The following is a 25,887-nucleotide window of genomic DNA, read 5'->3' as shown; positions in this document are numbered from 1 at the left end:
GAAAACATGCCTGCAAGTCACTAAAGGGTTAGTTCACCTAAAAATGAAAATTTTGTCATTAATTACTCACCCTCATGTCATTCTACGCCCGTAAGATCTTCGTTCATCTCCGGAATACAAATTAAGATATTTTTGATAAAATCCGATGGCTCAGTGAGGCCTCTATTGCCTTGCCAGCAAGTTAATTTACACTTTCAGTGCCCAGAAAGGTATTAAAAACTTATTTAAAACAGTTCATGTGAGTACAGTGATGCAACCTTAATATTATAAAGCGACGAGAATACTATTTGTGGGCCAAAAAAACTAAATAACGACTTTTCAACAATATATGTGATGGCCAAAACACTGCTTCATGAAGCTTGTAATCTTTTGTTTCGACTTGGTGGTTCGGAACGAGTGTCAAACTGCCAAACTGCTGAAATCATGTGACTTTGGCGCTCCAAATCACTGATTCGAAACAAAAGATTCGAGGCAGTGTTTTGAAATCGGCCATCACTAGATATTGCTAAAAAGTCGTTATTTTGTTTTTGTAACAATACCTGCTATTCTGCAGTAGCGGTACCCGCTAATAGCCTGCTGCTTTAAAATGCTCCTGTGCATGTTTGTGTAAGCACTTTATGAAGAGCATCAAAGGTTTCTTTTTACAACATATTTTCGCAGCATTGAGCTTTGATCCAATCACAGACACATCTATTGCGTGCATGAACAATGGCCAATCATATGTGTTCAAACTTGTGCTCGTGAATCCTTTCATTATAACCAACAAAATATAAAACACATTGCACAGCATAGACCGCTTCATGGATTTTCGCAAAAGAGTGCAGCTTTGTGTATCTCGTGTTGAGTTGAAGTAACTGACAGATTCAGTGATTATAATGGCAGCGATCTTTGCTCACTTTCTGTATTCATTTTTTTTTTTTTTTTTGATGCTGCTAACTACACATTGCAAAGTGTCTGGATTGACAACAATATTAAATGTGCGATTAAACCCAACTGACAGTAATAACCAAAGCAATGGATGGAACAAAACACTGATACTGCATGTCAAATTATTTTTGCATTAATTCTTTATGCAAAATAATAGACCTGCCACCTTGTTTTGTTTTATTACTAACTTTCCAAATCAGTCACTCAGTGACTTTTTACATATAATTTACATAGAAATATACAGATTTATGTAAATTTATAAATATAAATATTTTTATTTTCTAAGCACTTTGTTTTGTGATCTGTCCTGACAGTGACTATTTTACATGTCAAGACTAAATATGATAAGTTAATATGACAAACTGTTTCTTTGCATTTATTTTGGATTTATTGTCAGTACTGGGCTCTCAGTTCACATGGGTAGGGTACTTTGTACTGTGTGTGGATGACAGTGTTTGTCGGCTACCAGGAAAACCCCCGATATTATACATTATATAAACTTATAGTCACAGGGCAAGATGTGGAATAGCCAGTGGAATATTAAAGCTGCAGTCTGTAACTTTTTTGGTTAAAAATGATCCAAAATCAATTATTGAGCAAGTACATAACCAGCCAGTGTTCAAAACTATCTCCTTACCTTAGCCCGATTCACAACGGTAAGATTGTAATTGTGTCATTATGTCACATCTGTAAACATAAAGAAGAAGTCCCAGATGCTGCAGGTGGCGGTCATTTGTAACCTCTTTTTACAGCAGCTGGAATAATTAAACTTGTCATTTTGATGGCGGATTTTAATCAAGAAAGGTAAAACGACCATCATCATTGACAACTGGTGAATCACCAATAGTAAAAAGCAAAAGACTTCCAAGACTTAGTATCTGTAACTCCGAAGTACAGTGAATATTCACACTGGTGCGGCTTAATGGGTTTGTTGACATATTTCATCCATTTAAATAAAAAAAGACTTGTGCTGACCTTGCAACATGTATCATCAGTATATGCATCGTTAATAAAATAGATACAATGGAAACTACAGCCTAAGCTGATTCTATAGATAGAGACCGTGCAGGTCACCACAGGCTGGTGTGTCACAGCTGCCTATCCCATGTGTCAATGAAATGAGCTGGCCACAAATAAGAGTAGTTAGTTGAATACAAAGAATGTGCTTGACTTTGCTACCATGGTTCACCCTCAATTGCAATGAAGCATTTAAGTGTGAGGTGTTCTGATAAGGAAAGAAACTTCTGAAGGACAACTAAACTGTCACTGGTGCACTATATTGTGCTTGTCAAAGTGGAAACCAGGTCACTGATCAATAGCTATTATTAACCCAATGTAAAGTTCACTCAGGTTTCTGTTAGATAGACACTTCAGCTAGTGGATATAATTCTCTGACAAAATCATATCAAACTAACATTTTTGTACATATACCATAGCAAAAATGTTATTATATTAAAAAGTATGTTGGAGTAGATTACAGAGCAGATGTAGGATATATATATATTACATAAAGTACATTATGCCAAAGTCAATTTGTCCAGTTGAGTTAAAATTCTGTTTGTTCTCTCTCTCCCACATCACTGTCCTACCTGGCAAAAAATGCCAAAAATAATGAAATTAACAATATCTCATGATATAAAAAAACATATACATGTACATTGCAATGAAACAACTATCAATAATAAATAAAATAATTAAAAATGTAATGATATATTTGTCAATACAAGCAATGTTTTCTTTGGTTCTGAAGCCTCTCTCCGCTGACTGTATTTAATTATTCAGTATAAAAAGGCACAATTAATCCAGCCTTTCTTCAACCATTTGAGAAGATTCACTCTGCATGATCATTTTTACCATACGCTGTTCATATATGCGTGTTAATAGATGATACAATACAATTGATTGTCCAGTGGCCAAGCAAGCACTGTTTTTAGTCGATAATATCATTATACTGGCCAACAAATCAGCTTGAAATAAGCACCATCATGCCCGACTACTTGCAATACTTAAACACTAATGCGAATAACAATGCTGGCATTTAAAAAACAAAGGCCCAAAAGTTTGCAAGCGTCTTTATGAGAGTGTGTACCCTTTACAAGGCCATCCAAAAGGCATTTCAAAGGTTATAGATTACGTCTAAGCAGTAGCTGTGGAACACCAAGTGGTAAGGCATGGGCTAGTCATCTGACCAAGATGAAGAGAAACAAAGGGGAATGACATCAACAAACTCAGATTTATACGCAAACAGGGCAGGCTCACTCACTGCCCCTCTCTTCTTCAGTTGCCTCCATCCCTGCTCTTTGATCCAAGGGGGCGATAGTTACGCTAGCATAAAAAGGTCAGCGGGGTGGCACTTTGCCTGCATGAGTCAACTGCCCTCCTCCCCGCTCCTCTTTCCTTTCTATCTATCGCTCTCAAAGTCACATGTCTTCGTCAAAGCTGCGTCATTCACATTCAACACATTCTTCTGGCCTGGGCAGCCTCTGTTCACATGACTGGAGCACTGCTTAGGTCTGTCCGACAGCCTGCCCAAACAATTCCCTCATTTTTAGTACCAAACACTCTGTCAAAGGGGCCCAAAACAGACCGTGACCTCCACAACTCTGGTGTCAGGTAGAAAATCCTCATGATTCTCATAGGACTTTCTGAATTTTTCAGCTTGAGTAGCTACATCTAGAACACCAAAGGCAAATATGACAGCTGGAAAGGGCTGTGATATGCATACCACAAAATCCAGTTTTCACACCTTTTGAACAATGCATTTCTATGATTTTTCCACAATTATCAATTCCTGTTTTGCATTAAAAAAAAAAAACAGCAACTGCAACTGCACTCACAGACAAACTTTTTGTAGTGATGACTAAATTTATTTATAAATGTATTAATTATTAATCATTTTCATGACTTCCAAATATTATCGATTTCCTCAAATTTTCTAGCCCTGAAAACAACAATTTTAAAATTTTCAAGTTTTCCATAACCTTATAAACCCTGAAAATCAAACACAAAAAGAATTCTGTAATTTATTTTTTTATTTTCATGTTGCAATATAATGGAAGTAACGACAGATATTTTATTTCATATTGTGATGTACATCCAAATGAAACAAATTTTCAAAAAGAAAAAAAAGCTGGGCGGTTGTTGATTGGATGAAGGCAGATCTGAATGTGAGCTTCCAGTCATTTCTAAGAGCAAGTTGGGTTTTAAGCAGACTAAAATGATTGGAGAAGTCCAGCATATGCCACCAGAGAGAAGTCGTTTTACCAGAAGATCGATCGAGATTTCATTTTAATTAAATTACAGGATCAAACAAACAAAACATGCATGGATGAATCATTCACAATAATGACATTGGAAAATGCTTTCATTTCATGGCAACTTTAACATATATATTTCTAAAGGACTCAAAACTCAGAATTAAAGCTGAAATGTGTAATTTTCATTGGTTGGTGAAACAGACAGTCCTGCCCCAAACTCATTGGTTGAGCCACTTTTGCAGTTTTAGGCTCACAAGCAAAGAGCAATGTTTTGATAGTATCGCAGAGTCACAGTGTCTACATATTTTAGGGAAATCAACCTACAAATTGCTCACAATCGTAAAATAAAGCTGTGAAAATTAACATCTGTAAAATTTCCAAGCTTTCAGACAAAGTAAACGCTCTTCATCAAGCAGAGAATAATAACCTCATGAAGGGTTCAGGTTCCAAAGTCAAGCATGCACTCTCAGCATTTACAGTTAAAACACCTGCGGGCTACCAGCACCTGCTCACATAGAAACTGCAGCAGAAACTCTGGAGCCACTCATTTGCAGTATAAGCCAGGTGTCTTTCTCCAAGACCCATAAGATCAACAAAACGTGCAATGAGGAAATTAAAGGAACCCGTACTGACCTTGAGAGCAGAGCAGATTTAGTGGCGTGAAACTTAATCCAAAGTTCTTGGGGAAAAAAGGACGACGAAGGTTATGGAACAAACAAGTCAGTCAGAAGTCAAATGAAGACTGGAAAGAACACATCCCAAATCAGCACCGCGAGTGGACAGCATTCACATCAGAAACAAGCCTATGCACTTGCATGGTCAATACTGGAGGTCTTTTGGCTTCTTGCAGCTATACACTGTATAGCTGTATCTCTTTTGGCATGATGCCAGGCTGAAGATATCAAGCCACATTGAGCAGCCCTTCTAATGCAATCAGGAGAAAGAGCACTCTAATAGGGCACTGTCGCTGAGAGCTCTTCCTCCACACACACACACACACACACACACACACACACACACACACACACACGTGCAGTGAGGGGGAAGGGCAGTCCAATGTGAGCCAGGCCCCAGCAGACTCACGGTAACCTGAGAAATTACACGGGGCGGCGGCGGCATTTCACAGCTTGTCTCCAGCCTGACCCCTCCTACACACTAGTAGCCCACTGTGATCCTGAGTAGGGACGGGGAGAACCTGGGAAGCATTTAGTCCATTAGATCCAGAGCCAAATCAAAAACCAGGACCCTTCATCCACCTCCAGATGGTCCAACCATTTTACAGTTTACAATAACAGTTTACAATACGTTTCAATTTGTTAAAGAGCTACATCACAAGTAGGAACTCTGTTATCATTTTACTCACCAAGCAATGAGGTTTTTGTTTTGGTGCATCAAGAAAGTACAATTGAGTGTCTGTTTACCATAATTGATGTGCTCTATGTGTGTTCATTTTTATATGTGACTAAAAGCCTAAATTAAATCTGTTTGAGTCTCTTCAGAAGACTTGGATTAAATGATTTGTATAGATTTCTTTTACAATGTCTCTATGACATGTTTCAAGAACTTCACCAATGTTTTGGGTGATTGGACTTTCGATGAAGGGACAAAAATCTCTCAGGCTTAATTAAAAATATCTTCATCTGTCTCGAAGAAGAACAAAAGAGTGAGTAAATGATGACATTGTTCATTTTTCAGTAAACTAACCCTTTAACAGTTCACTATTCAATTTGTTACTTTATAAAAAGACTACTGATCATTGTTAATTCATGCCCAATAAAAATAAATCAACTTATTTTAAAGCATTATGATGTATTTAGACATTGCGTTGTATTGTTCATTAGCTCAAGATACCTAATGCATTAACTAATGTTAAAAATTGATGTGTTACCAAAACTAATACTAAAATGCACAAATACTATTTAATTAACATTTTAATATTTTTAATATATAATACATAGTTTTCATTAAAATACCATTTCCCTTTAAATACACATTGTATGATCAACCAGACAGTAATGATACTTATTCAAGTTTTGCAAACCTTAATTACACTAAACGATTCTTGATTCGCTTCAAAAGTAAAACCCTGCAGTTCAGAAGTGAGTCAGATGTAATTCAGTAACCACAAGTTCTTTCAGTGAAGGATTCATCAGACTGATTCAAAACATAAACCTGCAAGTCTTTCCTTATAAGAACTAGCTGACAAAGCCCAAAGTATGCTGCAGTTTACACATGAATGCTTAGTGCACTTAGTGCAAAAAAGCATACTCTAATTGATAGCAGTCGCAAACAAATGCACACTAGAAAGTTTCACCCTTGCCCAATGTCTCATGTATTTCTCTACAGAAGTTACGGCCAATTAAAAAAAAAAATGTAGCAGGTGAAAACACGTTCTCATCAGTATTTTGCCGTACACACTACTATCAGATGCACTTAAACCTGCTAACTCAAACTGAGTAAAATATAATTCATTTTGCCGTGGCACTGTTGATGCAGCTGATGTAATGCTCGGAGCACACCCATGTTGTCTATTAGAGTAAATTTGGATTATTATGTCAGTCATTCTGGAGTGTCACTACAATAGCCAAAACTGATTCTTCAATCCCACACGGCTCTGTTTTCCAGCGCAGGTCCTGCAGCCTACTCATTCGCTCTCTCTCCAACACCTCCTCTTAATGTACTCAAGCCCATAACTAGGCTTTATTCCAAATAAAGAAAAGAGAAAGAGAGAGAAAGCGCTCTCTACAGCCATCTGGGAACCATCAGCAGTGGTAGCACAGGAAATGGTCGCCATGCTGCTGTCAGGCACCTCAGAACGCAACAGAACGACACGGCAAGAGCAGAAGAGCAGCTGAAGAGAAAATAAGACAGACAGACATGGTGTGTGTGTGTGTGTGTGTGTGTGTGTGTGTGTGTGTGTGTGTGTGTGTGTGTGTGTGTGTGTGTGTGTGTGTATGTGTAAGGGGGGGCTTGACAAACTTGCATTCCTGTGCAGCATGGGACTCTGGGAAAAAGTGTAGGCTATTATTACAATTTAACATGTCCTTCAGCTCACGCAACATTTAAATAATTATAACCATTACTATTATAACTACAACATTATTATTATTAAATAATTAAATATTAAACATTATAAATATTTTATAGATTATATTATTAATATATTAATTATTATTTAATATTATTCATTATTAGTTATTATTTAAGTAGTAATAGTTATACATTTTATATTTAATATTATTTATATTTACTAATATTAACACATTATTATCATTTCTTAAATAAATATTTATAATCTAATATTTAATAATTAATTTTATTAATATTATTTACATATAATAATAAATGAAATAATAATTATTATTTTTATTATTAAATATTACCATTCATAACTGATAAATCATTATTCAGCATAGCAGTGATATTTAGATGGTCTTACCTGCATACAAATTCAAACTCTGGCACTCATAGTGTATTTTTTTTTTTTTTTTTCCTGTCATTTCAGACACAGTTCTGCCCTAAACATTCTTTGAACAAACCAAAGGTACCATCTCTGGTTGTCAGTGTATGTTTATGGGGAAGAGCAGCCTTAAAATAGCACCTTCCAAAAGCGAAAATGCTCAAATCTATTCTTAAACTGGGCTCACCCAAGAAGTCTGCATCACAAGATTTGGCATCTTCAAGAACAAAATGTCTGTTCCTAAAAATCTCCGACTTCCCCTCTAAAGCTTTTTTCATTAGCTGTTAATTTCATTCAGTAAATAAAGACGGGCAAAATAAATGCTTTGTTCATAATGAAGAGAGAAATGTATTAAAGTCCCTGTAAAGTCAATTCTGAGAATTCTTTCTAAACACTTTATAAATGTTACAAATGTAATTTTAACTTAATTGTGAAGTTAGAGCGTTAAACAGTTTTTCACCAAGTCTCTGCTCAGGATTTTTTGTGCGGAGCTAAAACGGGGGTCTAATGACGCACATCGTCCCCCGAGCATAGCCCCTCCCCTAACACTATATAACTGTCGATGACGCACCGAGCGTGGCGCCGCCTCTACAGCGGGTCACTCGCTGTGTCTCGAGCCTATGGTCTCGAGTGTCATTACAGCCATACAGCCCTTTGTACATTTAGCTAATAATGCCTTCGTCACGCAAATGCATATAACATGGTTGTTATAATATACAATACAGCTCGGTCTTCTTATTTCCTCCCGTCTCACGGCATTTGTCGACTCGACAACAGTCCGGCAGTAGGCTACGTGCCCACCAATGAGTGTAAGTTACCGAGTTTGCGTATGTTATAATTAGTAGGTAGTCCACAGTAACTGTACTAAAATGTGCAACCCTCAAACGTGATTCTTTTGTTTATATGCATCAGTATGTTTGACTCATTAGACAAGTAAGTAGAGATGGCAGCTCTCGCGAGTGGGTGCGGTTTCAGCGCAGACAGTGGACACGCCCCTAGCGTTTGAGAGCAAAGAGCGCTGCCTATTTTTTCGAGATTTTGATAACTTATTTCATTTACTTGCAGATTTTTTTAATCATTCAAATTTGGCTGGGTGGTTAATAACATTTTTCTGTGGTGTGAAAAGCTCAAAACACATACTTTAAAATGACTTTACAGGGACTTTAAGCTCTGAAACTTGCAGGATGTTTTAATGTTACAAATACCTTTTATATGCCAAAAGATTAAGGCAAATTGGATTTCTCATGCCATGACCCCTTTAAAAGGGAAGAATTCAAACTAACAACATTGCAAACCTGCTCCAACAATCATGTTTTCAAACTCACTGCTTTTAAAGCACGCTACAGCCATCAATTCAACGCTCCTGTAACAAATTGATCAGCTTCAACAATGTGTGTCAAGAAAATACTATGCTAGTTTTGTGAATTATAAAGTAACATGGCTGCACATTGATCTTGCATTCTATCTGGACTATTTTCTGAATGTTAATTATGTCAGAAGGGCATATTTGCTATGTTTTAAAACATTGTGCCAAGTTAAAAATATCTTAAATCACATTATTAGACCTAACCAATCTCTGTCTAGCTGCTTTTGATTCTGAAATAATATTATATATCAAATAAAATATTTGAAAATATGGTTTTGTGCATTATATTCATTAAGTAATACATTGAAGTAAAATATGCAAGTATACGGTCTAAATTTAATGGTGCTGACCAATTCATAGCATCTATTCAGAGAGACCGAATCCAATCGATATGGCTTGTAATCAGGGCCAACTGCATTCAATTTAATCAAATAACTTCAAGGCTCATGCAGGGCACTGTGAAAGTATAGAAGGAGTTCAGAAAACCTCAACACAAACTATGTTATATGGAAACCGGGGGGTGTAACAGACTGAGAAAATGAAAGTGTGAGACTTCCATTTTCATCTTATCTAATCTCTGCATGGGAAAGAACAAGACTGAACAAATATCCCCAGTAAATAAAAGCTCACATCTGTTTACAAACTGCCTTTTCCTGTAAGCCTCTCATTGCTGTACATACTTCTGCAGTTCAGCACTCAGGCCAAAGGCTAATTCGGGATCAGCTGACAAAACAACACTAGTCTAGATATGCAGACAATGACACATGCAAGAATAAAAGCTAATCAACATGTCGTGTGAATCAGATGTCGAAGGCATCGATAAGCAAAGGGCCACTGAGCACTTCAACAGGTTATAATTAGCTAAACTCGTCATGCTCAATGACTGAACACTTCAAACAAGCAATACAGATAACACCATGAGCACATGACTGTAACGGGCGTCTAGAAATAGAGAGGAAAAATTGTGAAATAAAAGCATTTCTTAAAGAAAGTTACCAAGACACATACGTATTAATAAAAAATATTAATTTATTTAAAAAAAAAAAAAAAAAAAAAAACTTTTGAACTTTCTATTCATCAAATAATCCTGAAAAAAAAATTGTACACAACTGTTTTCAACATTGATAATAATGAGAAATGTTTCTTGAGCAGCAAATCAGCACATGAAAATGTTTTCTGAAGGATCATGTGACACTGAAGACTGGAGTAATGATGCTGAAAATTCAGCTTTGATCACAGGAATAAATTACATTTAAAAATATATTCAAATAGAAAAGTTATTTTAAACTGTAAAAATATTTTACAATATTACTGTTTTTATTGTATTTTGAGAAAATAAATGAAGCCTTTGTGAGCAGAAGAGACTCCTTACCATCCTAATAATTTTAATAATAAATTTTAATAATTCAATCTATTATTAATCTATATATATAGTAGTTAACATTTGAAGTGGATCAAAACCTTTCATCAAAGTTCTCCTAAAACCTTCCTCTTAGGACTTCTTAGGACTTCTTAGGACAAGACAGACAGACAGACAGAATATGTTGAATAGAATATGTTGAAACAAAAGTTGCAATAGTCTTCTCTATTGTGACATATCAGGCTTCTCGAACAAGAAACTTGGTTTTGTCCATCGGGAATTGACTGGATTGTTGGATGGTTGTCGTTTGCTACTGCTGTGATGTCATGTGAATGACAGATTGTCCCCTGCCACTAAACATGTCATCAAACAAGAGAAGAGAAGATATGTCACTGCACAAACGAGGGGAGGGGAAGATATTAGGAGGGGAAGCTATTAAATCATTTATAAAAAATACTGCAATATTGCATAAAAATTAAGAATTATCAATTTTGATTTCATGGTGACTTTAAAGCAGTGGTCTCAAACTGCCGGCCCGTGGGCCATTTACGGCCCGTCCTCCCCCTCTACTCGGCCCGCAACTAATCTCAAAAATAAAACATAATCCGGCCCGCTAAATTATTATTATTCTCTAGTTGCTACCTGACTGATATGCAAAGAAAAAGTCGCCGTTCTAAAGGGCATTCACATATCGCGTCACATAAGCGGCCGCACCGCATTCTTCTTTCCAATGCGCTTTCGCTCCAGTGGCGTCTGTCGTTGCTATGCAACCATGTGCCACGCTCTCAACCGCGCCGCTTCTATTATGAGCGCGCTTGCCTAAATTACAGTAAAAGCACTCGACTTTAAGTCACGAGCGTCGTTTAAAACCACCGAAACGCGTCCGATGCAACCATTAAAAGTTACAGATGTTCAAACGCCATCTTGGAGAAATGTGTCTCAGCTGTGTGAGCGCAAGTGTGTTTCAAGAAACAGAAGAGAAATGTATTCAGGGATTGTATTTGTTCAGTACAGTGTTGTTTAGTGCAAGATTTTAATGTTATTTAAGCTAACATAAAGTAAGGGAAAATACTTCCACTAAATGTTAAAAACTAATAATGTATGTAACAATAAGAGCTTTTTATTTTTTTGGCATAATAAAGTTGATATAGCTCCAGTTTTTTGTTTATTTCTGACCCCTCCACGCCACAAGTTTTGCTGGTTTTGTTCCTAAATTACACATTTTTTATTCCATGCACCTTGTTGGATGTGAGAAGTCGCACCAGACTATTGCAATTAATAGTATTATATTAGTAATAGTATTATATAATTATATTACACTCTGTAACAATGAGAGAGACACTGTTGTTTACATTTAGTATGGTAAATAAAATATTTATAGTATAGGTATAAAAACATTTTAGTTGGCCTAATGAAAGTAAATGAGAAATAATGCAAAGGAAAGTAAATTTTCTGAAATGTTGTGCTTTCTTGCGCTTGAATGTTCATATGGCCCTCCTATGAGGTGTCAATCACAGAAACGGCCCCCCGCCAATTTGAGTTTGAGACCCCTGCTTTAAAGGAACACTCCACTTTTTTTGAAAATAGGCTCATTGTCCAACTCCCCTAGAGTTAAACAGTTGAGTTTTACCGTTTTCGAATCCATTCAGCCGATCTCCGGTTCTGGCGGTACCACTTTTAGCATAGCTTAGCATAGTTCATTGAATCTGATTAGACCGTTAGCATCGCGCTTAAAAATGACCAAAGAGTTTTGATATTTTTCCTATTTAAAACTTGACTCTTCTGTAGTTAAATCGTGTACTAAGAAGTACTAATTGATTCGAAAACAATAAAACTCAACTGTTTAACTCTAGGGGAGTTGGAAAATGAGTGTTCCTTTAAAGGAAATGATGATGTTTGTCAAAATCATGCAGCCTTACTATGAAAGTAGTACAGTACCAACAACAGGAAAAGTAAAATGCAACTTTGTTTCCAAAATACTTTCCCACCAATAAAGAATGTAAATAGTGTGTATATAAAGTTCTGGATCAAACTGATGAAGCCCTGGTGAATAATAAACTCTTGAGCTTCCCAGCAAAAATAGAAAGGTCATCGAGTAAAGGGAGAGACTATGTATGGTTATGTGTGTGTGTTTTAAAGGGGCAGGTCCCCTTCCCTGCTCCCAGACAGAGGCTGCCTTTGGAGGCCCTCTAGAGAGCAGACTGTGTGAATGAGTTACGACAGCTGAGGCCTCGTCCCTCACCACTGGAATCCTAAAACACACAACATCCTGCCAATAAAATCAAATCAACCGAGCAACAAATGCTTATCCAATGCTAATGTAATGCTCTCGTGAGAATCTGCAAACACCTAAGGCACTAGAGATCTCCTGCACAGATCACCTTAAAATGTGGCTACACGATCGTTCGTATTCTGAAATGTCAGCATCATACCATAGGTTGAAACTAGAGTTTGTGAGTCTTAGATATATAGGCAGTAATAAACAGTGTTACATCAAGCATTATACCAAATACAAACTTACATTGTGTGTTTTCCACACAAGTAAGACATTCCAACAGTAAGCAGACATGGAGTGTTTTTGTGTGTTAGTTTGAGGTTAAGCGAGTGGTAACAATTTTAATTAACCATTGTTATAACAACATATTATTAGACACTCCACAGCTGTTTCAAAATGTGCAGACAAATTGTTCTCTGGCCATTTGAAAATTTCAATTATATCCTCTCTAAAAACCATTCAGACAATAATCACAGCCTTTATTACAAAAGATGTGCTTGCTTTTTATATGTCAAGACCTTGAAATGACTGAAATGCACTTCACTAAATCGATGTTTACATAAGCCCTTATTTTTCTTTTTTGAAATTGCTCATCTGGAGTGTAGAAAAAGAACCAGTGAAACAGATTATAATTGTGACAGCTAATAATAGGATTAACCAGTGTTTTTATTTGATTTTTTTTAATGCCACTGCATTATATAAACTTCATTTTGATTACTCTTTCTGACAATTTTAAATTCAGATCGGACAAAGTTTGCTTGAATACTAGGGATTTCAAAATGCCTCAGCCAAATGACTAAGCCACAGAAATGCCCTTTCCAAGCAAAAATGTCAACAGAAACTGTTACTTTAACAGCCAATAACAGAATCTTTGACAGAGAAAAAGCAGCATAAATGAGGCAAAAGATCCCATTTAAAATGGATGTAATGTAGCTAAATGATGATGGTTCATTTAACGTAAAAGTGCATGAATAAAATAAAAAAAAAAACAAATTTAAAAAAAAGAAAATTAAGTAAAATAAAATAAAATAGAGCCTGACTTAACAAATAACTGAATAAACAGATATTGATGACAAAGACTTGTGGCGAAGACTAATGGCATGTTTTTTTGTTTGTTTGTTTTTTTTTTCATTATAACTTGCAAAAAGTTTTCCTCAGAATACACCACTACCGTGAATGATTATCAACGGGAAAAAAATGCTTTTTTTCAGATGCTGATGATTTAGATTCAGCATCTACCAGTTTGTAGTTTGCATTCAGGTTGTATTTGCATTTTTCCAAACTTAACATACAACATTCACCCTCTCAGTTAACAACAACAGGTGGAAAGTAACTAATTACAAATACTTTCATTACAGTACTTGAGTAAATTTTTCATACCATTGATGTTACCAGAACACTGAGCAGTTTAAGTAAATAGAAAACTCGGCTCATGCAAGGATGCAGTTATTGCATGGACGGAGCAAGAACAATGTCTAAAATGCTTGCACACAGTTCAGTTTAAGCTTGCCCTCTTTAACGATGCATTTAAACTAACTGTATGAAGCAAACTTTGTACAAAGCTGAAATAACCTCAACATCAGCAACAAATTGAAAAAAAGCTCACATGATTTATCTATGATGCACATAAAAGTGTAGTTCGTTACTATAGCAACAGTGGGCTCCCGCCCGGCACATTTTCAGTAAAAAAGAGCATTTTATTTAACGTTAACCCTTACCCCACTTTATTTTTTAATGGCACTTTTCTATTCATACTGTTTTAATCCCTCGTTTCTTTGATCGGACCTCTCACTTACCCTTCTTTGCCGTTGGCCTTCTTAAAAGCATTCAAATGATCTTACGTGGACTTACTTTTCAAAATTAGTAATAAATAGGGCTGGGCGATATATCACATGCGATTGTCACACTCATTTCGTCAGTAAAGCCGGTTCCCTGATTACCGCTAAATCACCATCACCTGCTTTCAAATGGAGCAGCATTTAACAGACAGAGCCATAGTTCGCTGACAAGCCACGCAATATCGCATTCATTATCGCAGGTGAATCGCCTTCAATAATGAAGCGATATTGCATAGCTTGTCAGTGAACTACGGCTCTGTCTATTAAATGGCGCTCCATTTGAAAGCAGGTGATGGTGATTTAGCGGTAATCAGGGAACCAGCTTTACTGACGAAATGCGCGTGACAATCTCATGCGATATATCGCCCAGCTCTAGTAATCAAACAAAAAAATCACTCTTGGCAACAGGGATAGCTAGTACGTTTGCTTAGCATAGCGTCAAACGCCAACAACAAGTTATGAAATTAATATCATGTTTTGCTCCAAAATCACTATATAGCCATCAACCGTGTTTGAAATATCTTTTGTGGTCCCATGTTGCTTCTTACACAGAGTGACACAGAAAATATATACTGTTATAAAACTCTATGATACAGACTATGTTGATCAGTGTTGCATTAGATATACATTATTCTTATGAAAATACCCAAGATATCTTGAAGAACACAGATAAAGTGTCGCAATCGTGCGTTTATTGTCTTTATGTTTCATCAGTCAAAACATCTCTATCTTCATGTTATTCAGCTGCAGCGATATCTGGAAAGGGATTTCCTGGAATATCATAAGTTTATTATTTCTATAAATCTCACTTGTGGACTTCCTGCGTGAGGATGCCCTCTGGCTTCCAGTATGTATGAAATTTCATGAGTGCGTTTAATGCTCCATATTGCCAACATCGCCTCATTTTGTGTAAAAATAGAAATTATACTAAAGTACTTTGCAACGTAGTAACTTGAGTAGTTTTTCAGCAAACTACTTTACTCTTACTTGAGACTTACTTTATTATTTTTCAGTACTTTTACATGTACTCAAGTAAATTATTTCTTAAGTAGCAATACTTTTACTTAAGTACAATTTTTAGTACTCTTTCCACCACTGATCAACAATAATAATGTTTGTTTGCTGTGAAGCTATTTAACGCAAAGTCTCATACAGTTCACCAGAAGAGGAATCATCTCTCATGTGACAAGGCAGAGAAGCTGGTGTTACTAAATCTACCATTCTTTTGGCAATTAAATATATTAATATAATTAATATAATTCTATTAGCTATTCTGTTTTTCTGCACATCATAATAGTGTCAAAGAAACAACATCATCTCTGTACTGCAAGGCATTCAAAACAAAAGCTAATTCCAAATTAGCATCTTCAGTTTTGATTTTCAGCCCAGCATGTCCAGAATTTTCAGTTTCAGCCAAGAACTTTCATTTCAGTCCATCACTATTGAAAAGCTATATTGGGTAGGAGTGGAGCACATTAATATTGCAAAAGGTTTTTTCTTATTTGTTACAGTTAATAATTGATAGCAGAGGCAATCCATTATCAGGGCCCCTCTCAGCCCTGACAGAACTACTCTGGACACAAATGACCAGTCGGGGTGGGAGGGAGACCGCCAAAAAGAGGGGGAGGGGAAGAGAGAGAGGCAGAGAAAACAAATGAGCAAAAATGTCTACACCAGCACCTAACTAAGCCGATAACCCCGGCCACAAACACTGTTTGTTTCTGCTCTCTGTTCATGTTTGTTTCAACAAAAAGTTGCACACGATTATGTTTTCCCCACCTAAGCAGATTTAATGAATCCCGACTAAAAGCAATAATTCAGCCGCTAAGTAAAAAACTATTCTTTTGTTCCTCTACACCCCACTAAATTTAGTGCAGCAAGCTTTTAAAATGCAACTGCATGCTTGGAGGCAGTGAGTGAGAGCAGCCATTGCATGGCATAGGTAATGGCTTGCTTTGTAAATGCTCAGAGTGGCTTGCTGAGTTGCATTAAAACAGAAGGGTGGAGTGCATTCTTGATTAGATAGGTTGAGCTGCACAAGTCACTATATTTCTGCATTTTCCCGTCTGGCTCTCTTTCCCTGTTTTGCTCCAACCTCTCAATCTTCCTTGACACTTATTGCAATGTGGAAAGCTGCTGTGTACTACCAACCATAAACAATAATTTCACAATCTCAGAAATAAGCTACCGCAAAGCAAGACTGAAAAAAGCAACAGTAAACACAGACGTGCACATTGTTGTCATTGGAACACATTTCAATCAATATCACCATCAGAGTACTTTACTGCATAGTTGTCTGTCCTGTGTGGACATTTCCTACTGAAAAAGGAAGTTTGGGCAGGATATACTGACAAGCTTCTTTCAGTATGGTTTTTTAAAAATTTTTATTATACATTTTTTATTGATCCATATCGGTCAATACTGGATTATTGGAAATTTAATTGGACATATGTAAAAAATACGTATCTAACTGTACATGCTCATTCCCTGTATTTTTACATCAGATCATGTTAATCTGAAATCTCCAGCAAATCTCACAACGAATATATATATATTTTTTTTTACACTGTACATTATAATGTTGAATTGCCTAAATTCACTTTTAAATAACTGGTTTTATTTTTCGCATTTTACTTTTAGACAAAATTGTATAGAATTTTCATATCTGCAATTTATTGGTTATCAGTCATAACGAATGGAATTTTAATATTAATGCATGCCTACATTTTTAATTAGCCAATAGGTTTAAGTTACGTCACCACCATGAACAATGATTGGCTACAAGATGCAAAGGGAGATATGATTTTAAAGGACATTTGATTAGTTTTGATTTGATTGAATACACATCTGCTAAAAACTGAATTTTGTAAATGTTTTTGAACACTATGTTTACACAGATATACAAATATGTAAATATATACGCAAAAATCATAATCACAATTATTTTGGTCAATATTATAATCACGATTATTTAACACGATTATGAGTGGACCATACGACCAAAACCTTGAAAGAGTAATTTATTTATCGATAGCAATATATCAAGTTTATATATTGCTGCTATGATGCATTCTCAATACCAATTTCCATACCACAGCAGAATACTAACTAATGTAAGAAAAAAAAAGTCCTCAAAAAATGATTAGTTGTAGTAAACAGTCAGTAATACAATGAAAAAAAAATGCAAATGACAAACAATAAGTCACTTTAAAACCAGATGCACAAATGCGCAATGCATTCTATTTTCACCCAACTGTTTACGTTCACTTAAAGGTACAATTTGTGATATTTTTTTCCGCTAGAGGTCGCTAGAAGCCTATTGAAAACAAAGGCGTAGTTTGATGACGCCAAGTTTTAGAGCGGAAACTTGGGACATGTGGTCTCCATCTCAACGGACGGTGCAAAAGAATAGGGATGGAGTCTGGAAGAACTCATGTTCGTGGATGCGATTATTAACGTTACTGTAGTATGAAGCAGAGCAGGGCCGAGTGTTGCGGGAGCTGAACGAGGAGCTGGAGCGATTGATCAACACACGCCTCACGAGCAGCGGGACTTTTATTATGACACAGTCGCCGGTGCCGCTTCCGCTTTTCCGGGCATGAGTTTACGGGAGCTGTCCTTGTCGACAAAACCAGCGGCAGATGGTAAACAGTAATTATGTTCCATAAATAAGTAACACAATCCACCATAAAACATGCAAGAAGTAAATAAGGAACTGATTGAAGCAAGCTAGTGGTTTGCTGGACGCTAGACACTACTTCCGCATTTGTCCACGGCACTGTTGTCATGTGGCTTCTACGTCAGTAAAGGCGGTAACAAAGGTAACTGACGTCATTGACAGGCGACTGCACTGCCCCGTGTCACTGTTTAGAATGGGAATTTTCTCATGATTTACAAGTAGTTGAAAACATTAAAGATATTGTTTGTAATCAGCTGGACAAAATATATAACACTAGCCTGGTGGTTTTTGGATATTTTACTGCAAAAATCTTACATATTGTACCTTTAAGACATAACTAACTGGGTTTAAGTGAACACTCGCCAAGCCCGGCATTTTGACAATTTTTGTGCATTTGATGGTTTAGGCGCAAACTCGAAGCTCAAATTTCACTTTGCTTGTCCGTGTTCCACTCCGTCTCAGAGCGTGCACACAGAAAGCCGCCTAAGGAACAGTGCTAGCTCTCTTTCGTGCTTTTAATAACTCTTTTTAATATCAAGCACATCCCATTTTACGAAAGTCACGTTACACGATTTTACTGATTTGCATGTTAAGTTTGGGATTTTACAGTGGAGTGAAAGTGCACCGCTGTAAAGGAAAGGAACGGGGCACAATAATAATTTTATCTCCATTTTTGCATTTACATAATCGCTGGAAGCCAAAATAAAAAATAATTTTCGATTAATCGCACAGCCCTATAAGCAAGTACATTCCAAATGAACGCAAGTGAGGAATCACATGATGGTCTCAAAAGCAGAAGTGAGTATTAATACTCCAAAGTGAGTTCCTACATTACTGTACCATACCGTTCATGTGTTCCCAACTTCATTTGGAAGTTTCACAATTAGTCTCCAAGCATTACGAGAAGGGTGTGAAAGAAGAAGTTTACAAAGAAGAGATGATGAGGCCAAATGGAAAATGCCAAGACACTAAAAAAAATGAACCCACAGGGACATTTTCAACGTCATAGTCCAGTTTGAGCAATATGGTGTGGCTAATGTGGGGAGTAATAGCTTATGATGTTCTTATGCCACAAGTCAGATGTCTCACATGGACAGGCCTTTTTAAAACTCTTTTTATACTTGTGTAGCCCCTTTTAATATACTACTGTTATACTAGCTAGTTACCTGTCTGAGAAGACCCTTAGTAAATCACTGTGCACTTTGAGCCATCAAGAACATTCCCTGCAAACAGACAAGTCAAATGATCTTGAACCACTGCCAAACCGTCAAAAACACATCAGACTTTTGACCCTGTGCCACTAAAAGCTTTGCAGCGCTAGAGGATCCAAAGCATGTGCAATGAACTTCTCAGATAAATCAGCTGATCTACTGTTTTCTTTTAGTCCTAACAAAGATATGATTTAGAATATGAAATGCAAAAACTTATTGTCAGAAGCTAGACACCACCTCAGGTCATTCAGATAATGAAACAAAAGTGCTATTATGCAATCTCTACTGTTATGATTCCATAAAATGTTCAAAGCATTTCAATTTCCAGCTGGTTCAAATGCAAATAATAGCAATCTTTTTAATTATGAAATAATAAAGTGTATCCTTTTTTTGAGAGGCTGCAGGTTGCACGTTTTTTCTGTTGTTTCATCAGTGTTTCAATCATGAATAGGACATGAGCTATCTAAAAAGAATCTTCAAAGACTCCATTTAATTTAGAGACAAGACAGCAGAGAATGAGAGTTCATAAACAATGGATTTTGAAAGACACTCACTAGCATTCAAAGTTTGGGTAGGCAAGGTTTTTCTTTTAAAGAAGAAAAAGACGTATGTGCATGAAGGTTGATCAATTTATTTGATCAAAAATACAATAAAAACAGTAATATTCTGAAATATTATTACAATTGAAAGTTTTTTTTGTATTTTAATATATTTAAAAATGTTATTTATTCCTGTGATGGCAAAGCTGATTTTTCAGCATCATTACTCCAGTATTCAGTGTCACATGATCCTTCAGAAATCATTCTAATATGCTGGTTTGCAGCTCAAGAAACATTTCTTATCAAATTTGAAAAAAAACAAAAACAAAAAAAAACAGTTGGGTTAGTTCACCCAAAAATGAAAGTTCTGTCATTTCTCTCACCCTCATGTCGTTCCACACCCGTAAGACCTTCGTTCATCTTCGGAACACAAAAGAAGATATTTTTGATGAAATCTGAGAAGTATAGGACTCGTCCAAAGACAGCAATATAATCAACACTTTCAAGGTCCAGAACATTGTTAAAACAGTCAATGTGACTGCAGTGGTTCAACCTTAATATTATGAAGCAATGAGAATACTTTTTGTGTGCAAAACAAAACAAAAATAACGACTTAATTCAACAATCTCTTCTCTTCCCTGTAATTATCCTCATGGAGTTGACGCAGTGTTAATTGTATACCTTGTTAATTGTATTGCTGTCTATGGAGCAGTCAGAGAGCTCTCTAATTTCATCAAAAATATCTTAATTTGTGTTCTGAAGATAAACGAAGGTCTTACGGGTGTGGAACGACATGAGGGTGAGTAATTAATGACAGAAATTTCATTTTTGGGTGATTTAACCCTTTAATATTTTTTGTGTAAAACGAGAATCCTAATTTTTCAGGATTCTCTAATGAATAGAAAGTTCTAAAGAACAGTGTTTATTTGAAATAGAAATCTTATGTCACTTTTGATCAATTAAATGCATTCATTTCTTTCTAAGATCTCTTTCTGACCCTAAACTTTGGATGGTAGTGCACATTTTTAAAGGATGTCTACAAGTGACATGAAAAAAAGCATTACAGGACGTCTGAAGCAGATAAAAATGACAGGGTCTTCTGAAGTTTCCCCAGCATCGTCCAATGCAATCAAAGCACAAAACATTTCAATATGCTTATCTTAAATTAGAGCTCATGTTGATATAAGTATAACCAGTCAAAACAGATATACAATCTCTAACAGGCCTGTACACCTTGCATGGGGCTCCTCTTGAGGAGAAGCATTTTAGTTAGGCCTATTAGCCACTCTGCTCCAATAAAAACAGTCTGGTCCTAATCAGCCACTTTCAAAGCACCACATGTGATACACTGAGACCACTTCACCTTCACGCACCAGAAAACAGGACAAGAATGAATACTAATATTGAGGACAGAACTTCAAAACTACAGCAAACACAGACTGTAAACTTACTGCAACAGGAAAGAAAGAAGTTTCTGTTATCTTACTCTAAAAACCAACCAAATAACCAAGTTTGTGCGATGCAAACTATGGCAAAGGCTTTTGTCCACCATCACTTTGCTTAAATGCCTCTCAAGCAAAAGGAAATCTAAAAATGACTTCTGAGAACAAGCTGTGTGGTACAACAAAGCACTTGTTCTTGTTTGGATCTAATCTTATTATAGCATTGTGTGGATGAGCTCAGAAATCATTTTAATTAGATTTGGAGGCATGAAATAATGTATTCAACAGACTACCGTTTACACTGGAAGCTCAAAACATGTGGAATCACACCCCGTCTCTCAAGCCTTCACATTTTCATGCATTAGCTACATTCGAAAGTTCCTTCTAAACAAAGGGAAAATATGCCAAAGATCCCACTTTTGCAAAATGCTTGGCTGTTTGAGTCTAAACTGTGTTGCTGATTGTACAATGAGGTAAAACATGAATTCAATAGCAATGTTCTTAGCAGAGCTCCACTAGATTAAAGGAATCCAATAAAAAATGCATCACATGAGCCTGGAGGAGATTTCTAACATGTTTGGTTGGAGCTCGATAGCGGGCAGAGCTGTAAGTGAGTGATTTCATTACAGATTATTGGTGTATATTACCACTAAGAGGAAGGGAAGACCCCATGGTACACATACAATGTGTGAATGACTAAATGCATTGACTCATCCAGTGCAGACAGAATGGACAGTTAAGTGTTCAGTTGTCTTGGCAACTAAAGTAGAAGCAAACAAAGGCATTTCATATGATTTGGTGAAAAATATATATACTTAAAACATCTTTGAAAATGGAATGTGACAATGTATTTAATGCAAAACTAAAGAAAATATTCAAAATACACAAGATCAAAGGAGCCAGTAATCAATGTAATGATCATTGGTGCAAGCAGATAAATTGTTACAATTGAACTTAATCTAAATTGAATCTATGGATATTAGTGTCATCTATCCAAACCAGCACTGTTTTCTGCAACCTTGATGCATGTCAACAACAGCTTTTGGCTTGAACCGCACTTAAAAGTCATTAGATTTCAAAAGATCCATGCCTACTGCAAACTATTTGGGTATATGCATTATTTACAGAGTCTGCTGCATAAAAGAATGTCGAAAACAAGTTTTGCATGAGTAAATACAACATAAACGTGTTTAGATTTGGACATACAATAGTGGTGTATGCAGGTCGAGCCACATTCCATTAAAACAAGAAGCATTACTTAGGTTTGCGCTTATCTGGCTCTCATCCATTCCCAAATGTAGCAGAGGCTTTGGACTTATACTGACTTCTACTGGCATGGAGGCATGAAGTTTATTTATTTGTATATATTTTGTTTTGTTCCTTTTTGTCTGTGCTTCTCCATCTCATACTACACATCCACTGGATCCGTGGACATTCTTGGATTCAGTTCAAATGGTGCATGTTATTGATGGCTAACCAGTGTTGCCAAGTCCGTGGAAATTGGGCTGCTTTTTACACTGTTGTTTTTCATGTCTGCGGGTTGAATCGACCCCAAATAACGTGATATTTAGCCCATGGAAAGCGAATTTTGCCGTGGGAACCCCCCTGAAATGCAATTGGGCTAGTTTTGGGCAAGGTTTGAGGCAGGTTTTGTTGTGAAAACCTGTCAACCTTATGGCTAACTGCTGCACCTCACTAATACAGGTTCCCAGTCTGCAATGGCTGCCTTGGACAGAGGCATTTTACAGTGCAGTGGGTTTGACCATCATGGGTTCTTTTTGCACTTGGAACTATGTACTTTTATGTTTACACTTTTTACGCACTAGCTAAAAGCACTAATATATATATATATATATATATATATATATATATATATATATATATATATATATATATATATAATGATTTTTATTGTTGTTGTTATTCTTATCTAGTTCAATTATGTCACGTGATATCAACATGACGCCACCCATGAGGGGGCGACCCTCTCTATGTAGAAAAAAAAAAACTGCTTTTTCTGCAAGACTGGCATGTGAGTCTCATAGTGTACATCATTTAGAGATATTTCTCAAAAGTGCTCTTTATTTGTGTGTAAATACTTTATGTAGAAAATAAGGAAGTGTACCTTTAATGAACAAAACTAAAGTTCTCTCCTAATACCGGTAGGTGTGTCCTACAGCACGGATCAAGACGCCATAAATAAGGATTTTGCACATGCGCTGCGTTCCCGAAAACAACCGTGAACACAAACAGCGCTGACACATACACTCAAGTTATTTTTGAGGAACTGAACAAGTTTTGAACTTCTTGGATCATCAGCATTTTAGAGGAAAAAAAGCCCTAACCGCCAGATCACGAGCACTGATTGACCTGCGGTTGTTGGAAAGCGTACCAAAAATTTGCATGAATCTTGCCCCAACTGTTCTGCGGTTACAACACTGACAGTGCATTTGAATAAGATTAAAATATTACTTACATAACGCCGTAACTTTTTTTCAGGTGGAGACTTTCTGAGCCACCCCGAGCACACCACATCTCCTCCGCTCATTTTCTTATAACCTTTCAGGAAAATACGCGCTTTAAGTTTCGTGTTTCAACCTGCAACATATCAAAGCAAAGTCCCAAAATATGAAGTAGAAGTTGCGCCGAAGTGTTTTCAGTGCGTGTATCAAAGCAGTATGAATACCGTCACTCCTGGCTTCCAGCACGTCCACACGGGAAGAGCTTCCCGACAGCGACACGGTCGGCTCTCACAAACTCTTCTGGATGAAGTCCTCTCCTCTGGCCAGAGGAATTAATCAAGCACAGTGTGTTTAAACACAGCAATACCCGTCTGTGGCTGAGCCCCCTGTTAGTTTACACACTTTGTCGGTAGAAGTAATCCGCTGTTTTCTTTTTTTTCCGAGCTGAAATGCAACGAGGCAGCGAGTGATACTCGCGAAGTTCGCCGTAGTGAAAGCTTTGCTTGATTACCTTATTTCAAAGTAAAACAAAACAGTTTCCTTGAAAATATATACAGTTTTTCCTTGTTTTTCCAAAACATTATGGTAGCATTCGCACTGAAGTGCTTTTTGAAGTAGAAATCCTCCCCGATCGTCGACCTTCCCTCCAGTTTCACTCCCCACAGCTCCTTGCTGATTGACAAGCATAAACGTCGATACTTTCCCTAAACTCAGCCTCCTCTGGCCTATGGAGGCAGGGAGAAGTCGGTCAAGACAGAGAATAAAGAACATTACATCATGGGAAATGTAGTCTTGGAGTGTTGCCCCGTCAGAGGGAAAACACTGAGACGGTGGCTCGTATTACAAAGAATAGGTGTAATCAAATCTCTTACGCATGTCCCAAATAAAACTTGAGTTCTGATTAAGACTGTGATAATAAAGTAGGGATTTTTTTTTCTAATCTTTTTATATATGATTGATTCTAATATTTTCACTGGCTACATTCAAACAAGTATAAACTCATGCTTCTCTTATTATTTCAGTAAAGATATGGTAGAAACAGAGTAACTTTTATCTGACTCACTGAACCGAACCGATCATGTTCGAAAATCCCAGTTACAAATCAAACACTACTAGAAACAGTTTATTTCTATCTATCTATCTATCTATCTATCTATCTATCTATCTATCTATCTATCTATCTATCTATCTATCTATCTATCTATCTATCTATCTATCTATCTATCTATTTTTGTATTTTTTGCTAATTATATTTAAATACTAAATGACTCTTATTTTTATGAGCTGTATCAGGCTGCTGCAAACTGACCAATTAGCACCGATATTAATAAATATAAGTCGAAAAAAAACGTAATAAAGAGCAATAACTGTCTACTTTTGACAATATTAGACGTTACAGAATGTAATGTTCAACACATTTTGACGTAATTACGTCAGGACGTAAAAGAATCACTGAATTTGGTTTTGAACTGACTCTTTAAATGAACTGTTCGAAAGAACCGAATCTGGCTTCCAATAAAAGCAAAGCAAACGTCTTAAATGCTTTGCAGTTTAGCCTAGGCCTACCAGAATTATGTCAGGTTTATCCTGCCGCTTACTTTTACAGTCTTTTTAAATGATATGCTCATATTTAAAACAAAACCAAAACAAAAATCAATTAATGGGCAGAAATTAGGCTAAGTGTGTTTGAGATAAATATTGTACTGTGTCGTCATTGTGTCGTCATTGGACAATCATGTGACTATTATGATGGGGTGCACCTGTGGAGGAGCGCACAAAGGACATTTAAAAAAAGTGGCGTGGTGGGGAAGACACGGTGGCCTAAGGCGGTGACTAGTGGGATACGTTTTGCTGTCTCTCGGGGGCAATAGGCCCTCCGGAGATGAAGACAGATAGTTAGTTAGCTGTCTTTAATATTAGAGAGCGGAGGTAGAGGGGGGATTTGACTTAGTGTCACCTGCCTCGGCACACTGATTGCTGGCGCCACGCGTCACCCAACTCCAATACGGCTGAGGGGACGGATTTTTGCTTAGTTCTTATGAATTCAGCACAAGGACGAAGTTGCTGCCGA

At 36.7% G+C, this 25,887-nt stretch overlaps 1 protein-coding gene across 11 annotated transcripts in view; it reads right to left on the bottom strand.

The window, feature by feature from the left end:
- The window catches only part of gab1 (GRB2-associated binding protein 1), an 85,624-nt gene extending 61,074 nt beyond the window's left edge, over window positions 1-24,550 (bottom strand). For 4 of the 11 annotated variants that reach the window (XM_067405239.1, XM_067405242.1, XM_067405248.1 and 1 more), the window contains exons 1-2: window positions 24,041-24,549; window positions 23,831-23,952 (exon numbers count right to left, since the gene is read on the bottom strand). In XM_067405239.1, the coding sequence (XP_067261340.1) occupies window positions 23,831-23,902 (72 nt within the window). In that variant the 5' untranslated portion in view covers window positions 23,903-23,952; window positions 24,041-24,549. Of the gene's footprint in view, window positions 1-4,817; window positions 5,137-23,830; window positions 23,953-24,040 lie in introns of those variants that run through there. The other 7 variants (XM_067405244.1, XM_067405249.1, XM_067405238.1 and 4 more) reach the window with 4 other exon arrangements.
- Between the last annotated feature and the right edge of the window lie 1,337 nt (window positions 24,551-25,887).

Source organism: Chanodichthys erythropterus, chromosome 12, assembly GCF_024489055.1.
Source record: "Chanodichthys erythropterus isolate Z2021 chromosome 12, ASM2448905v1, whole genome shotgun sequence".
NCBI classification, from domain to species: Eukaryota; Metazoa; Chordata; class Actinopteri; order Cypriniformes; family Xenocyprididae; genus Chanodichthys; species Chanodichthys erythropterus.
Note: the sequence above shows the minus strand (reverse complement) of the source record. Positions and strands in the feature narration are given on the sequence as shown.